At 41.9% G+C, this 17,272-nt stretch overlaps 1 protein-coding gene across 2 annotated transcripts; it reads left to right on the top strand.

Moving 5' to 3' along the window:
• Window positions 1–3,429: 3,429 nt before the first annotated feature.
• Window positions 3,430–9,632, top strand: LOC130121151 (UBX domain-containing protein 4-like). 2 transcript variants are annotated; one of them, XR_008811024.1, is made up of 8 exons: window positions 3,430–3,591; window positions 4,299–4,401; window positions 4,896–4,924; window positions 6,304–6,422; window positions 6,641–6,737; window positions 7,007–7,139; window positions 7,862–8,077; window positions 9,236–9,632. XR_008811024.1 is itself a non-coding variant. In XM_056290004.1 (7 exons), exons 1-7 carry the CDS (start codon window positions 3,510–3,512, stop codon window positions 9,318–9,320), a joined length of 648 nt encoding a protein of 215 aa, XP_056145979.1. In that variant the 5' UTR covers window positions 3,430–3,509; the 3' UTR covers window positions 9,321–9,626. The 2 variants fall into 2 exon arrangements, 1 of the variants encoding a protein (XP_056145979.1); XM_056290004.1 differs by lacking the exon at window positions 7,862–8,077 and having other exon boundaries at window positions 9,236–9,626.
• Window positions 9,633–17,272: the final 7,640 nt, after the last annotated feature.

Here is a 17,272-nt window from a genome sequence, read left to right as displayed (position 1 = left end):
TAGACTGCAGGGCCGTCAACATGGCATAAGCTATGTGGAGTCATGTCACATAAATACATTTAAGTATATACTGACGTATATAAGTGTGAGAACATGGACACTTCAGGCCATCTGTTTAGATTTACAAGTCAAAAAGGTTGGGATGATGATGTTCATAAAACTCCATTTGATTGATTCCTGCAACCATTTTCCTGGTCTTCATGACCACAAATGTCTTTGGTCTTTTATGAAAATAACTAGTAATAAATTTTAACGTAATTTAGATACGTGATTAAGTATGATTAATTACAACCTATCATGTGATTAACTCAATTAAAATTTTAATCAATTGACAGCCCTTTTAATTTGTAATATTTAAACATTTTCTAAATTCTCTTGAAAAATGGATGGAAATAAATCTTTGAAAATGCCAACCTTACTGCTGTTTGCTGATTGTTGTTGTAGGTGAACACTTACCAGCCGCTATTGGCAAGAGCGATGGAAATGGAGCTGAGAAGCAGGTTGCACTTGGACTCACTAATGATGGCCTCGCAATTAGCTCCAGGCGAGATGACGACAAACTCCCGTATGCCATACATATCACCACAGACAGACAGCGTTGTTGCAGAAGAGATGTTTGTGTAACACGTAAGGCCACAGTTCCACATAGATTCACTCAGTGAGTTCTAACACTTTCCTTTAAATGACACGAATGTTTGTCAGACATGAGACTATTCACTTTTATATGGTTATGGTAGTGTAACCGGTTATTTTCTTGCCCGGTGCGGGATTCGACACGGGGTGTTGTGCACCACAAGGCGACATCGCTAACCGCTCGGCTAAAGACTCAGACTCGTTAGCTAGGGGCTAACATGTCTTATTAGTAGTTTACAGTCGTCACCCTCCCCGGAAGCGCGCCCTCGCGCTTTGTCATTCCGCGCTCCGAAGAGACTCCTGAGGATTGCACACTTCCGGATCCCACCGCTCGACCAAAGGGTCAGACCCACCAGCCAGCGTGTCTTCTTATCCATGCACGTTACACTACCCCCCTCCTTCGGGAAGCAACCACAGGAACTGCCGCGGCCGGGACGCGAACCCGTATCGCCCGGACCGCGGGAGACATCACTAACCGCTCGACTAAAGGTTTAGACCCACTAGCCAACCGCCAACGTGTCTACTTATCCATGCACGTTACAACATACACTCACTGGCCACTTTATTAGGCACACCTGTCCAAATGCTCGTTAACGCAAATTTCTAATCAGCCAATCACATGGCAGCAACGCAATGCATTTAGGCATGTAGACATGGTCAAGACGATCTGCTGCAGTTCAAACCGAGCATCAGAATGGGGAAGAAAGGTGATTTAAGTGACTTTGAACGTGGCATGGTTGTTGGTGCCAGATGGGCTGGTCTGAGTATTTCAGAAACTGCTGATCTACTGGGATTTTCACGCACAACCATCTCTAGGGTTTACAGAGAATGGTCCGAAAAAGAGAAAATATCCAGTGAGCGGCAGTTCTGTGGGCGAAAATGCCTTGTTGATGCCAGAGGTCAGAGGAGAATGGCCAGACTGGTTCGAGCTGATAGAAAGGCAACAGTAACTCAAATAACCACTCATTACAACCGAGGTATGCAGAAGAGCATCTCTGAACGCACAACACGTCGAACCTTGAGGCAGATGGGCTACAGCAGCAGAAGACCACACTGGGTGCCACTCCTGTCAGCTAAGAACAGGAAACTGAGGCTACAATTCGCACAGGCTCACCAAAATTGGACAATAGAAGATTGGAAAAACGTTGCCTGGTCTGATGAGTCTCGATTTCTGCTGCGACATTCGGATGGTAGGGTCAGAATTTGGCGTCAACAACATGAAAGCATGGATCCATCCTGCCTTGTATCAACGGTTCAGGCTGGTGGTGGTGGTGTAATGGTGTGGGGGATATTTTCTTGGCACACTTTGGGCCCCTTAGTACCAACTGAGCATCGTGTCAACGCCACAGCCTACCTGATTATTGTTGCTGACCATGTCCATCCCTTTATGACCACAGTGTTCCCATCTTCTGATGGCTACTTCCAGCAGGATAACGCGCCATGTCATAAAGCTCGAATCATCTCAGACTGGTTTCTTGAACATGACAATGAGTTCACTGTACTCAAATGGCCTCCACAGTCACCAGATCTCAATCCAATAGAGCACCTTTGGGATGTGGTGGACCGGGAGATTCGCATCATGGATGTGCAGCCGACAAATCTGCAGCAACTGCGTGATGCTATCATGTCAATATGGACCAAACTCTCTGAGGAATGTTTCCAGTACCTTGTTGAATCTATGCCACGAAGGATTAAGGCAGTTCTGAAGGCAAAAGGGGGTCCAACCCGGTACTAGCAAGGTGTACCTAATAAAGTGGCCAGTGAGTGTGTATATATATATATATATATATATGTGTGTGTGTGTGTGTGTTTCAAAATGTCGTAACGGTATGAATTCATTTTTTTCAGTTGCTTTGATTTTCTTAGCTTGCCTGCTTTGATAAGTATGGATTAGTATGACGCGAAAATAAGGAGAAGGAAATAAAAGAAATAAAACAGTTGAGAAACTGTTGAGAATTGCAAACAGAACTACAAATCCCATCACAGAGCAAAACGCCACGTTTCTCTGTAAACGCGGATGTACAAATGTATAGCTGTCATTTACGCGAAGTTAATGTATTAAAACTTGCTTACCTTGCGCGCGTCTCCTCAGGCTATCTTGACAAGCGCGAGCGACACAACGTCACCGGCCAGGCAGCGCTTCTGCCCGCGCCACTCACTGGCCAACCAGGCAGCGCTTCTTTATGAATATTAATGAACCTTCCCCTGCCAGCCTACATTTCGGAAATTCGAGTCATTTACAGGCGTTTGTAGAAGCACAGCTTCCGGTTTATTTCGCCTTTAAAATAAAAGCATTACATCTTCTGAAAAAGTATATATATACCAAAACAGTGCCCAACTGTTCAACCAATCAATCAATCAATCAAGTTACATTTTATGTAGCGCTTTTCTGCTGAAGACATTTTACATTGAAGGCGGGGGTTACAGTATAGAAGTAGAAAAAATATTGGATTGCATTTTATTGAAAAGGATATTTCATTCGTTTAAATACATTTAAACGTATTAATAATTTAACAATAAAGCATTTCTGATTTTAATTTATTTTTAATGAAATGCACTCTTCTGCATTGTCTTGTATTGGTTTCATATTTGAATTTTTGTGATCTTGACTGCTGCCTAATGTGGATGTGTTGATGATTTTCCACAATCATCCTTAAACGCTTACTATCTTCTCCGACACTTAACAGTCGTCAGCGTGTTTTATTTTTGAAGAAGAAGAAAAAAGCATACAATTTCAGACCGGAAATGGTCATTTTACTTTGCGCTGACTTTATCCGCACTGGGCTCCAGTAGCAACAAACTGACTGGGTTTGAAGGTGTGATGCAGCTGGTCGGCAGCAATACGAAACCAGAGACAGACAACACAATCTAGAAAGATGGTTTGGTTTGAGAGCTCGATTCCCGCTGCCATCGCCTCCGCTCAGCAACAGAACTTCATCTTTGTCGTTGTCATTACAGGTATTTGGGTAGATTAGCTAATGTCAGCTAGCGCGATTAGCATGATATGCTTGAACGGCGACTAGCGCGTTGCTAGCCGTTTGCCCGTGTTAGACAATGGTGTTAGCTGCTAGCCAGCTAGCAGGTTGTTAGCCGTCTGCCCATGTTAGCCAATGGTGTTAGCCGTTAGCCCGGCTAGCGGCTAACACCATTGGTCTGTGGAGTTTCGTGACACCAACAAAATCGAAAATGTAGACACCTCGAGATAAAAGTGTTCTCAGCGCGGTTAGGAATATGGTTTGGTACTATTACTTGTTGAATTAACAAAAGTCCCCCGTATGTTTGCCACTCAGCTGGCTAATTCAGTTATCCTGTTACGCTCCAGTAACCGTCATTAAACGGAGATCCGAAAGTACCAGAATAACATCAGTTGCTTGGAGACAGACAGCAACAGCAACCCATCTGTCTGTTAGTGCAACATTTATTTAAGATCGGGGTCAGCTGGCTGGAACTGTTTACTCCTGTCAAGCTGCTGGCGGGGACAGCAGCACACGGACTCGGATGGGATTGGACACTCACTCTTGGTTCATGTTATTAAATGTTAGTGGATGTTAGCCATTCTATAGTTGTCTAGACTTGTACAATACCTGACATGATGATCAGGGGTGGGACATAGGCAGTGGGATGTCAAAATTACCTAATGTTGTCAAATCCCCCCACCCACCCAGGCGAAGATGGGCAGTCTGCACAGCTGATGTCCAGCTGGGAGGACGAAAAAGTCTCTGAAGCAGCACAGACTTGTTGTGTGGCGATCAAAGTGGATGCCAAGAGGTATGGACGCTCACATTTAAAGGGAATTGCCATTTGTTTAAGCAGTATATAAGTTAATATTAGGTTCTTTATTATAAAACTATGTTTAGGAGAGCAGAAACAAAATGTTGCCCGTGTCACAAATACAGAAAGCAAAGAAACCGCTTGATACATGATGTAATGAAGAGTTACACCTCATCTGATACTGAGTAGATATCTATCCATTATCTTAACCACTTATCCTGCTCTCATGGTCGCAGGGATGCTCCTATTACAGCAGTCATTGGGTCTTGTCACAGTAAAGCAGCTCTACATCTTGATTACATCAGTGATTCATTGATTTCATAAAATTGTTGCTTGCTTGGGTTCACATTTTGGGGAGTTTCATTTACTGATAATAAGCAATATATTTGACAGTATCTGGACGTGAACATGTAATAAGTGGAATTTGAAACAGGCCAGGCTATTGAGTCAAGTTGCCAATTGACCCTCTGATGTCCACTTTTTTTCTGCAGCGAGACATGTGTTCAGTTCACCCAGATCTGTATCCTTTTTTGTATGCTGAGTGGTTTTAATTTCTCAATTTGTTGTCATGATGTTTCTGTTTTCCACTCTTACAAAGTAGTCCTTGTGGATTTGTTGTAAGATTTATTAGCATTTTTAACTATCAGTCAGTTGTTAACCCTTGTGGGCTTCATTTTCTGGTTTGAATTAATGATTCATCAATCTGGGTATTGGCAATAAGAAGCTCCTACTTGACATTGGTTAAAGGGGGCCATTAATGAATACAATAGGTGATTAAAACGGAAATGGCTTATTCAATCCGAAGGGGACAGGACTTAGATTTTTTTTTTTTAAATTTCTGATTTCTCCAAATTTAGTGGCCAATCTCTCTATTCTAGTTCAAACACCCACCCTCGTACTGTATGCGTTCGCCAACTGTATCTCTCCGGCTGGCGGTCTCGAAGGAGACGCCTCGCCACTTCCGTGGCAAGGCAAATCCAGGCCGAATCATTGCTTTTTCGACACACACAGACGCATTCATGTGACGAACACAAGCTGACCCCCCCCTCCCGAAGATAGCGTTGCCAATTATTGCTGCTTCATCGAATCCGGCCATAGTCTGATCTCACGAGACCGGGGCGCAAACCCCGGTCCCCAGTAGGCAACTGTATCAACACAAAGCCGATGTTTAGACCGCTACACCACCGTGGACCCAGGACTTCGATTTTAAGTCTCAAAATTTCAGTATCTGTACAATTTTTTTCTCTTAATTTGTCAGATTAAATTAGATTACCCAATTTCCCCTCAGGGATGAATAAAGGATTCTGATTCTGAATGGCCAAAGTTGACAGTGTCAACTAAAATACTAGTGTTGACTTTCTTTATCTATATTTATTGCAGGTTCAGCATTCATGATATGTATTTGGTCAAAAAATTATATCTTGGAGCGCTAGTTTAAATCCAGTTAAAGGTAGTCCGCGGTGGTGAAGCAGTCTAAGCATCGGCTTTGTGTCGATGCAGTTGCACACTGGGGACCGGGGTTCGCGCCTCAGTCTTGTCAGGTCCGACTATGGCCGGACTCAATGAAGCAGCAATCATTGGCAACGTTGTCTGAAGGAGGGGGGCGGAGTTGGCTTGTGTTCGTCACATGAATGCGTCTCTGTGTGTGTTGGAAAAAGCAGTGGTTCGGCCTGGATTCGCCTTGTCACGAAAGTGGCGAGGCGTCTCTTTCGAGACTGCCTGCTGGAGAGATGCAGTTGGTGAACGCATGCAGTACGATGGTGGGTATTTGAATTAAAATAGGGAGCAATTGGCCACTAAATTGGGAGAAATCAAGAATAAATTTAAGAAAAAAAAGATAAATCCTGTTTAAGGGCCATTGTTGTGAGATTGTCCCTTAACTTCCTCCTGCGCAAAAAGACCCAGTAGTGTACATTCCATCCAGTTTCTTCATTGGAGAGAATGGAATTCCCCTTGAGGTCATTGCCGGAAGCGTGTCTGCTGACGAACTCACGAAAAGAATCAGTAAAGTCAAACAGGTAGGAACAAAAGAGGTCGGATTGCGAGTTTTAATGACCGGGACACCACTCTTCTTTAATGACAAATAACATCACTGGCACAGTGGGATAACTGTTGATTTTTTTGAAATGTTTAAAGCAGGAGTTCCTGCCAGGCATTGCATCTCTCCTGGCCAAGACATTTTTCAGGTGACTACATGATGTTTCAATATTTTCTCACTATATTTCTCTTCTGACAGATGCAAGGTCAGCAGGTTTGTGGTGGGATCGTAGCATCAACAGAACCAGAAGCTCTAGCAACCACAGAAGCTGTCCCAGTACCAGGCACATCAAAAGGTAAGTGACAAAGGAATGAAAAACTGCTAGACCTCCATTATGTACAGCCAGACTTTCCTGGGAGACGGGCCTAGCCAAAGCAAATGATTTCAACTAAGCTATTGAGCTTGCTGGTTTGCTGTATTCATGATGGAGAGAGAGAGAATGTGATGGTCTTGTTGCCCATATGTAATACCAGAACAGATAACAGGTTTTGAAAAGGGTTTTTTTTTCAATATGCAATTATTGTATGCTCAGTCACTGCTGTTGATCTATTCTGTTGCTTCTAGAATCCCTCTCCAGACCAGCAGATGAAAGTGGCCTTTTGGGGGCTGAGGGCCCTGGGGAGGACAGAAGTGCATCATCAGATGACACCTCTCACAGTTCTCAGTGTGATGGAACCCTGAATGCCAATGTAGACAGGTGAGGACATGTAGACATTCACAAACGTATGCACGCGTGCGCACACGCGCACACACACTTTTAAATTTGGATAAAACTGAGTAGTTGGCTCTGCTAGACAGACACGAATTTGATCAAGTAACAATAACAATCGACAGTTCTGTGACTTCACAAAGTGTGGCAGCCAAAAATCTTAGTATTACCTTTGATAAGCACATTGAAGAAATTACCAAGACTGCCTTTTTTCACTTGCATAACATAGCTAAAATTCGGTCTTTCCTGTCTATGGCTGACGCAGAGACTCTAATACATGCATTTGTTTCATCCAGACTTGATTACTGTAATGTTCTGTTTTCAGGTCTGACACATGCTATTACTGAAAGTCTTCAGATGGTTCAAAATGCTGCAGCTAGAATCCTAACTAAAACTAGAAAATTTGACCATATTATACCAATTCCTGCCTCCCTTCATTGGCTTCCTATCCATGTTAGATCAGAATACAAGGTGCTTCTGCTGACTTACAAAATTCTAACTGGGCTTGCCCCATTTTACCTGTCTGATCTCCTTAAACCGTACATTCCATCTCAAGATCTCCACTCATCAGATCGGTGGTTTGAATCCCCGCGTTACCACCGGGTTGGCCAGGTGTCTGTGCAGACATAATTGGCCGTGTCTGCGGGAGGGAAGCCAGATATGGGTATGTGTCCTGGTCGCTGCACTAGCGCCTCCTCTTGTCATTCAAGGTGCCTGTTCGGGGGGAGGGGGAACTGGGGAGAATAGCGCGATCCTCCCACACACTACGTCCCCCTGGCGAAACTCCTCACTGTCAGGTGAAAAGAAGCAGCTGGCGAGTCCACATGTATTGGAGGAGGCATGTGGTAGTCTGCAGCCCTCCCCGGATCGGCAGAGGGGTTGGAGCAGCGACTGAGACGGCTCGGAAGAGTGGGGTAATTGGCCAGGTACAGTTGGGGAGAAAAGGAGGGGGGCGGAGTACAGAAGAGAGTGCAGGCAGGGTGGAGTGGGTGGAGAAGAGCGTTATTTGTGACAGAAGGGTACCAATAAGAGTTAAAGGGAAGGTTTACAAGATGGTAGTGAGACCAGCTATGTTGTGTGGTTTGGATACTGTGATAGTGACTAAAAGACAGCGGTGACAAGAGCCGGAGGTGGCACAGTTTAAGATGCTCAGATTTTTGTTGAGAGTGAGAGGGACAGCTCAGGTTGGACAGTTTGGAGACAAAGCAAGAGAGGCACAATTGAGATGGTTTGGACATGTTTGGAGGAGAGATACTGGGTATATATGGAGGAGGATGCTGAATATGGAGCTGCCAAGGGAGAGGAAAAGAAGAAGGCCAAAGAGGAGGTTTATGGATGTGGTCAGGGAGGACATGCAGGCGGCTGGTGTGAAAGAGGAAACTGCAGAGGACAGGAAGAAATGGAAACGGATGATCCTTTGTGGTGAACCCTAACGGGAGCAGCCGAAGGTAGTAGTAGTATTAGATATAATGACAGCAAAGCAAAAAAGCTAAAGTGACTTCAGATATTTCGAAATGCTGAAGCAAGACATGCTATCAGTTGTCTGTTCACCATGAAAATGTTGCAGATGATAATGCTCCCATTTTTAAGCAGACCGTTATGGTTGTTTGGCCATTAGCTGATGGATTTGCGTGCGCCCCAGTGATATCCTATGCTTTCGTCTTCAGGTAGCATGAACCATCGCCAGCAGACACAAAAAAGAATGTCAAGTCACCTACTTCGGGAGGAGGTGTTTTCTAATGCATTTCTGCCTTTAGGAAGCGAAATGATTTAACTATCAAAGTTAATGCATTAACACATGTGACTAATTTGAAAATGTTAACGTGATAAAAAACGCTAATAGTTGAAAGATATTGGTGTGTGAAATGGTTAAACTTGGTATGCAAAACTTTTGACTGGAACTTCAGATAAAACAAATAGCAGTATGTACATGTTGCTAGAGCTAGGAAATATAGCAATATAATATGAATGAAAAGAATGAAGAATGAATGAAAGCCATTTTATTCAACATTGTATTCTTACAACGATGGATTGTATTCTTACAATGAATTTGTTCTCTGCATTTAACCCATCCTATTGTATAGGAGCAGTGGGCAGCTGCAGCATCTGGGGACCAACTCCAGTCCTTTTTACCATTGCCTTTGTCACCTCCGGAGGAAACCCATATAGACAGGGGGAGAACGTGCAAACTCCACACGGAAAGGACTTGGGACGGCCTGGGGTTCGAACCTAGGACCTTCTTGCTGTGAGGAAACATTGCTAACCAATGGGCCACCGTGCAGCACAATATAATATCGATATTGTGATTCGAGCAAGATATTGTCTGGGGTTTTGGTTTTCATAATACTGAGATGTACCTTAAATGTTGTCCTTCCCTGGTCTTAAAGGCTGCATTACAGTAAAATGATACAATTTTCTGAACTTATAGGACGGTTTTAGCAGAGTGAAATAAACAATGAATGTCTCTACCTGCTTGGTCATCATACACTCATTACTAATGATTTCTCATTTCTTCTTCTGTGTAAATAACATCTAATGAAAGCACCCATAGTCATCCCCAAAATATTGTCACATTATCAATAGAGGTATTTAATCAAAAATATTGTGACATCTGATTTTGTCAGCATTGCCCAGCCCAACATATTGCAATGTGAAGTTGTCTTTACACCAAAGCATAAGTCCAAAGTACCACCTGAGCGTCGTGGTATGCTGGTGTTATTACTGATACAACAGCAGACTGTGTTAGTCAAACTGCACTTGCTGAATGAAGCCAGAACAAAACTACATTAGATAAACTGACAAATAAAATGAATCGCCATAGACTGCAGGGCTGTCAACATGGCATTAGCTACATGGCGTCATGTCACATAAATACATTTAAGTATATACTGACGTATACATAAGTATATAAGTGTGAGAACATAGACACTTCAGGCCATCTGTTTAGATTTACAAGTAAAAAAGGTTGGGATGATGTTCATAAAACTCCCATTTGATTGATTCCTCCAACCACTTTGCTGTTCTTCATTATAATATGACCACAAATGTCTTTGGCCTTTTATAAAAATAACTAGCAATAAATTTTAATGTAATTAAGATACGTGATTAAATATGATTAATTACAACCTGTTGTGATTAACTCAATTAACAATTTTAATCAATCGACAGCCCTTTGAATTGGTAATATATTTTAAACATTTTCTAAATTCTCTTGAAAAATGGATGGAAACAAATCTTTGAAAATGCCAACCTGATTGTTGTTGTAGGTGAACACTTACCAGCCGCTATTGGCAAGAGCGATGGAAATGGAGCTGAGAAGCAGGTTGCACTTGGACTCACTAATGATGGCCTCGCAATTAGCTCCAGGCGAGATGACGACAAACTCCCGTATGCCATACCTATCACCACAGACAGACAGCGTTGTTGCAGAAGAGATGTTTGTGTAACACATAAGGCCACAGTTCCACATAGATTCACCTCAGTGAGTTCTAACACTTTCCTTTTAATTTCATGAATGTTTGTCAGACATGAGACTATTCACTTTTATATGGTTATGGTAGTATCAAACGTCAGGGTTTGCAGGAGCTAATTACAGGAAGTGCCTATTCTAAATGTAAAAATTAAACCTTAGACATGACTCCTCACACTCAGTGGTGAGTTTTCAAAATTCCCACACGCCTCTTCGCTAAAGAACAACATCACATCAACATCTCAGGAAAAAACTCCTCATTATATATGCATTTATTCATTCATTTCTATAGTTATTCATTCATTATTCAATCTGTCATATTGATACATATTGTAAGAGATACATACCATATCTACCCAATATTATTAGCTGGTATCATTTTATCACAATTTACTCAATTTACAACACTGTTTAACAAGGTGTAGCAGGTTGTAACCACAAACCCACCATTGGACTTTACAGTGTCTTTACATTGTCTATTTGCTATTCAAATGTTATCATTTATTGATAAATAGCACATTATCATTATCTGATATTTGTCAGCTTCTATGTTCAAAAATTTCATTTTACATTAGTAGCGGATTTAAAAATCCCCACTCTTGTTTTAGCTAGCTGGAACATTGGGTAGGTCTTTCCGGAGCAGTCCTTCAATGGTTCAGGTCTTATTTATAAGACTGGAGTTAGTTGGCAATTATGAATCTGATAGAGTGGCTATGACATGTGGAATCCCTCAGGGATGAGTTCTCGGACCTCTCCCGTTTAATCTCTACATGCTGCCTTTAGGCCAAATTCTTTCGAGCAACGACATGGATTACCATAGTTATGCAGATGATAATTGGATATACCTGGCTCACTCACCTGATGATCTCAGCCCAATAGACTCACTGTGTCACTGTTCAGAGCATATAAATAATTGGTTGAGCCAAAACTTTCTTCAATTAAATAAGGAAAAAACAGAGATTATCGTGTTTGGCAACAAAGAGAACTATGATAAATGAACAACTCAAGTCTTAAGCTCTAAAAACCAGACCAAGTCCGAAATCTTGGCATTTTAATAGACTCCGATCTCACGTTCACCAGCCATATCAAAGCAATCACTAAAACAGCCTTCTATCATCTTAAAAATATAGCCAGAATCAAGGGTCTGGTATCCCAAAATGGCCAAGAGAAGCTCATCCATGCTTTTATTTCCAATAGAATTGATTACTGTAACAGTCTCTTAACTGGTCTTCCCAAAAAAAACTATTAAACAGCTGCAGCTTATTCAGAATGCTGCTGCTAGAGTTTTAACCAGGATTAAGAGAACAGAGCACATTACTCCAGTCCTGAAATCTTTACACTGGCTTCCAGTTAGTTACAGAATAGATTTTAAAGTGCTGCTACTTGTCTACAAATCACTGAATGGTGTAGGCCCAGAAAACATCACTGACATGCTTGAAGAGTATCAGCTGGGTAGGGCTCCAAGATCCATGGACTCAGGTCAGTTAGTTCAGCCCAGAGTCCAAAAAGCAGCATTCAGCTGTTATGCTGCATGCAACTGGAACAAACTACCAGAAGATCTTAGATGTACCCTAAATATAGCCATTTTTAAATCTAGGATAAAAACATTTCTTTTTTCTTGTGCCTATGATTGAGTATTAAAACGTGCACCTTATTCTTGCTGCACTTTAATTCTGGAAGTAGCTCTCTAGTCACTTCTGTTGGGGAAGTGACTATGTATTTATTCTATTTTTTTTTTTACTTTGTATTTTCTTTTTAATAGTACCTGTCTTTTAATTATAGCACTCTTTTTAATTACTAATTCAAAGTACATTTTATGTAGTTTGTACTCTTAATTATATTTTATATATGATTGTTCCTATTTGTTTTTATTTACTCTTTTAATTATATTTCATATGGTTGTTCCTTTTCTGTTTTTATTTGTGTAAAGCACACTGAATTGCCCTGTGTACAAAATGTGTTGTATAAATAAACTTGCTTGCTTTAGTTAGCTATCAAATCTCAACACTGTAAAACATTAAAACTTCAAAGCTTTCCCAACGGGTTTTTTTTTATACGTCATATCATGTGTTTCAAACAATGCAGAAACTGAGCAGTTTAACATATCAAAAGAACAATGTTGTTTTCTGTGAGAGGTAAAAAGGCTTCTAAAAAAGCATTTAGACAAAGAGACCCTGAAATTATCCATTTATATCAAAACTGATTAATTCATTTTAGGTGAGATGGCAGGTCCTCTGCTCAAGGCAGCATTCTGTATCAAAGTGCTAAAATAATACTGACCCTGATCACAACCAAAAAAAAAAAAATCACAGGGCACTGGTGACAGCATGCAACTAGAAGAGTGCACTCAGTAGAGTGCAGATCCCCACGAGGTGTATCTCCCCTTCTCCGGTGCTTGGACTTGGGAAAAAAACCAGCTGAGTAGTTAGCACTCAATTGTGGTATAAAACAGGTTCTTCAAAGGTGTTGAATCACTGCATCCAGAAGAGGTCCTTATCATACAGTCATAACTACACAAAAATGATTAGGCTGACAGGCCCAGTAGTATGCGGGATTTGCAGCAGACAGATGCATGCACACATGGACAGAAAAACCAGTGCTTTTCCTGCCATTATAAGACTTTTGTGCAGCACCCAAGTCGACTGAATGGGAAATATGGAAAAAAAAAGTTTTCAATATGCTACGTTCAAGCTAAAAAAAACAACTACCTAATAAAAATGGTTTGCCTGTCAGTCTGTTGAGACACAGTCTCCTAGGTGGACCCTCACACAAATGCAACCAAATCTAATATGAACTTGCACTTCCCAAAAAGAAAAGGTTTTCTATGCGACCACTTTGATCTAATCCTAACCCTAGGAAAATAAAGACAGAGGTTATTATGTTTGGTTCCTCCGGTTGTCCTGTGCTGAAAATCAGCAGTGAATGATTTGCTGACTTACAAAATACCATCAGCAACAGAGCGCAGCGTCGGTTGAGTGAGCTAGAGTAAATGAAGTGCTAAAATAATACTGACCCTGATCACAACCAAAATAATATTAAAAAAAAAATCACAGTGCCCTGTGGTGAAATGGTGGAATGGTGGAAAAACATGTCAACCAGGTGGCGATAGCATAGCTTGACACTGCAGAGTGCAGATTCATTACCTGTATGATGAATAACAATAAAGGATATTGAGGATCAATGAGGGATAGCACTGTTAACGCAAGTACGACTCATTCAAATGCAGATAAATACACAAACACACAAAGCTGGCTAAAGCAAATAGATACAGTACCTCCTGTGTGATGGCTACGCAGACCTCATGAACTCTGGGCCTCAGTATCTGCATGTGGTATTTTGCCAGGGCCCTAATTAGTCTGAGCCCATCCATCTTCTCCCTGTGCTGTATTAACAACAATTCTCGAATTGTACTTAGTTTAAAGAATTAGCTCGGAGTTTTTGAAATCTACCCCTAATTTATATATATTCTTTGCTCATGTTGTACATAGGTAGGTTACATTTTCACAGTCATCCATCCTTTTCTTCATACTGCGCACGCCCATCTAGAACTTCATGCAACTAATGGGGGGCAACTCCACAATCCTCTTAGTGCAAAAAAAAGAAAAAAAAAAGCAGTTGAGCCAAAGCTAACATGATTGTACAGCAATTTCAAGTAGTCATTTTAGAAATTCACTGCCATTTTTATTGCTAAAGTCACATTTAGTGTTTCCCCATATTATGGCTTGGTGGAGTGACTTTGTGGATTTAGAGAAAGCATATGACAGGGTGCTGAGAGAGGAGGTGTGGTATTGTATGAGGAACTTGGGAGTTGCAGAGAAGTATGTAGGGAAGTGTGACATTGGTGAAGTGTGATATGTGTGAGGGAAGTGTGACAGTGGTGAGGTGTGCAGTTGGAATGACAGATGGGTTCAAGGTGGAGGTGGGATTACATCAAGGATGGGCTCTGATCCCTCTCTTATTTGCAATGGTGATGGACAGGTTGATGAATGAGATCAGGCAGTAGAGCAGGCAGGAGTCTCCATGGACTATGAAGTTTGCGGATGACATTGTGTTCTGTAGCGAGAGTAGGGTGCAGGTTGAGGAGAGCCTGGAGAGGTGGAGGTATGCACTGGAGAGAAGAGGAATGAAAGTCAGCAGGAGCAAGAAGGAATACATATGCATGAATGAGAGGGGGGCAGTGGAATGGTCAGGATGCAAGGAGTGGAGGTGACGAAGGCATATGAGTTTAAATACTTGGGGTCAACTGTCCAAAGTAACGGGGAGTGCAGAAGAGAGGTGAGGAAGAGAGTGCAGGCAGGGTGGGGTGGGTGGAGAAAAGTGTCAGGAGTGATTTGCAACAGAAGGGTACCAGCAAGAGTTAAAGGGAAGGTTTACAAAATGGTTGTGAGACCAGCTATGTTATATGGTTTGGAGACAGTGGGACTGATGAAAAGACAGTAGACAGAGCTGGAGGTGGCAGAGCTGAAGATTTTAAGATTTTCATTGGGAGTGACGAAGAAGGACAGGATTACGAACGATTATATTAGAGGGACAGCTCAGGTTGGACGGTTTGGAGACAAAGCAAGAGAGGCAAGATTGGGATGGTTTGGACATGTGTGGAGGAGAGATACTGGGTATATTGGGAGAAGGGTGCTGAATATGGAGATGCCAGGGAAGAGGAAAAGAGGAAGGCCAAAGAGGAGGTTTATGGATGGTTGATGCTAGATCCAACGGGGTGTAGGCACGGAAGTAGACATGATTGGCTGTTGCGTCAGCCAATAGACAGCGCGGAACTTCGAAGCGCACTGACTTGAAACAAATGATGTGCACTAAAACATTTAGCTAGCTAGCTTACAACTGACCTTAATATTGCCAGATCGTACTGTAACGATAGCTAACGATAACGCTTGCTAACAAGGGAAATTCAGAAAGAATTTAAACCCTAAACCTAACCCTAACCAACAACCAATCACGTCCACTTCTGTGCCTGCACCCCGCTGGAGCTAGCATTAACCTTTATGGATGTGGTGAGCCACGTGCAGGTGGCTGGTGTGACAGAGGAAGATGCAGAGGACAGGAAGAGATGGAAACAGATGATCTACTGTGGCGACCCCTAGCGGGCGCAGGCGAAGGTAGTAGTAGTAGTAGTAGTCGTATTAGTAGTAGTAGTAGTAGTAGATGCCTTGGTGGAGTGACACCTGCTGGTTATTGGTTTGTAGGCTGGCTGTGTTGCAGGAAGCACTTGTACAGTAAAGCAAACACTAAGAGGGAATTTAGCAATAAAAGAGACTTCTTTTTTTTTAATTGACCTCTCAAATTTGCCATGATTGACTGCTGTAGCATCATATGAACTGTGGTGTTTTGTTTTTTTGTTTGTTTGTTTTATTTTGTTTTGTTTTTTGTTTGCTGAACAAGGATTGTGGATTTGTCCCCTATTAATTGCGTTGAACTGTTGATAGCAAGAGGGCGGCACGGTGGTTAGCGCGGTCGCCTCACAGCAAGAAGGTCCTGGGTTCGAGCCCGGAGGTAGTCCAACCTTGGTGGGTCATCCCGGGTTGTCCTGTGTGGAGTTTGCATGTTCTCCCCGTGTCTATGTGTGTTTCCTCCAGGGGCTCCGGTTTCCTCCCACAGTCCAAAGACATGTTAGTCAGGTGAACTGACTGTATGTACTAAATTGTCCCTAGGTACGAATGTGTATGTGTGTGTGTGTGTGTGTGTGTGTGTGTGTGTGTGTGTGTGTGTGTGTGTGTGTGTGTGTGTGTGTGTGTTGGCTCTGTGATGACCTGGCGGCCTGTCCAGGGTGTCTCCCCGCCCGCCTGCTGCCCAATGCCTGCTGGAATAGGCTCCAGCATCCCTGAGAGCAGGATAAGCGGTTCAGATAATGGATGGATGTTGATAGCAATTTGGAGCTTATTGTCTATTATGAAGAAAAGGATGGATGACAGTAAAAATATAACCTACCCATGCACTACATCAGTAGTGAGTAGAAAATAGGCATATCAATCAAATCTTTCTTTATTCAGACGTGTGTGTGTGTGTGTGTGTGTGTGTGTGTGTGTGTGTGTGTGTGTGTGTGTGTGTTCAAAAATTCGTAACGGTATGAATTAATTTTTTTTACAATGCTTTGATTTTTTTAGCTTGCCTGCTTTGACTAGTATGGATTAGTATGAAGTGAAAATAAGGAGAAGAACGTAAAAGAAATAAAATAGTTGAAAAACTGTTGCGAAATGCAAATAAAACTACAAATCCCATCACAGAGCAAAACGCTACGTTTCTCTGTAAACACGGATGTACAAATGTATAGCTGTCATTTACAGGCGTTTGTAGAAGCACAGCTTCCGGTTTGTTTTGCCTTTAAAAGCATTACATTTCATGAAGAATACATGTACCAAAACAGTACCTAACTGTTCAATCAATCAATCAATCAATCAATCAATCAATCAAGTTACATTTTATGTAGCGCTTTTCTGTTGAAGAAATTTTACATTGAAGGTGGGGGTTAAAGTATAGAAGTAGAAAAAATATTGGATAGCATTTTATTGAAAAGTATATTTCATTACACCTTATGACCAAAACAGTCATCAGCAGACAGTTAAGTAACTTTATTTGTAGAAACAACTGAGTGTAACTGAGACAAATTATTTTCCTCTGAATTTCAACTGCTGCGGGTATT

Source organism: Lampris incognitus, chromosome 11, assembly GCF_029633865.1.
Source record: "Lampris incognitus isolate fLamInc1 chromosome 11, fLamInc1.hap2, whole genome shotgun sequence".
Lineage (NCBI taxonomy): Eukaryota > Metazoa > Chordata > Actinopteri > Lampriformes > Lampridae > Lampris > Lampris incognitus.
This window is presented reverse-complemented; position numbering and strand designations above follow the sequence as displayed.

Bases quoted from the DNA above. Each gene is read 5' to 3' on its own strand.
- LOC130121151 (XM_056290004.1), top strand. From the start codon at position 3,510: ATGGTTTGGTTTGAGAGCTCGATTCCCGCTGCCATCGCCTCCGCTCAG. The intron at 6,423-6,640 runs GTAGGAACAAAA...CTCTTCTGACAG, and splicing joins GAATCAGTAAAGTCAAACAG to ATGCAAGGTCAGCAGGTTTG. The intron at 6,738-7,006 runs GTAAGTGACAAA...TGTTGCTTCTAG, and splicing joins AGTACCAGGCACATCAAAAG to AATCCCTCTCCAGACCAGCA.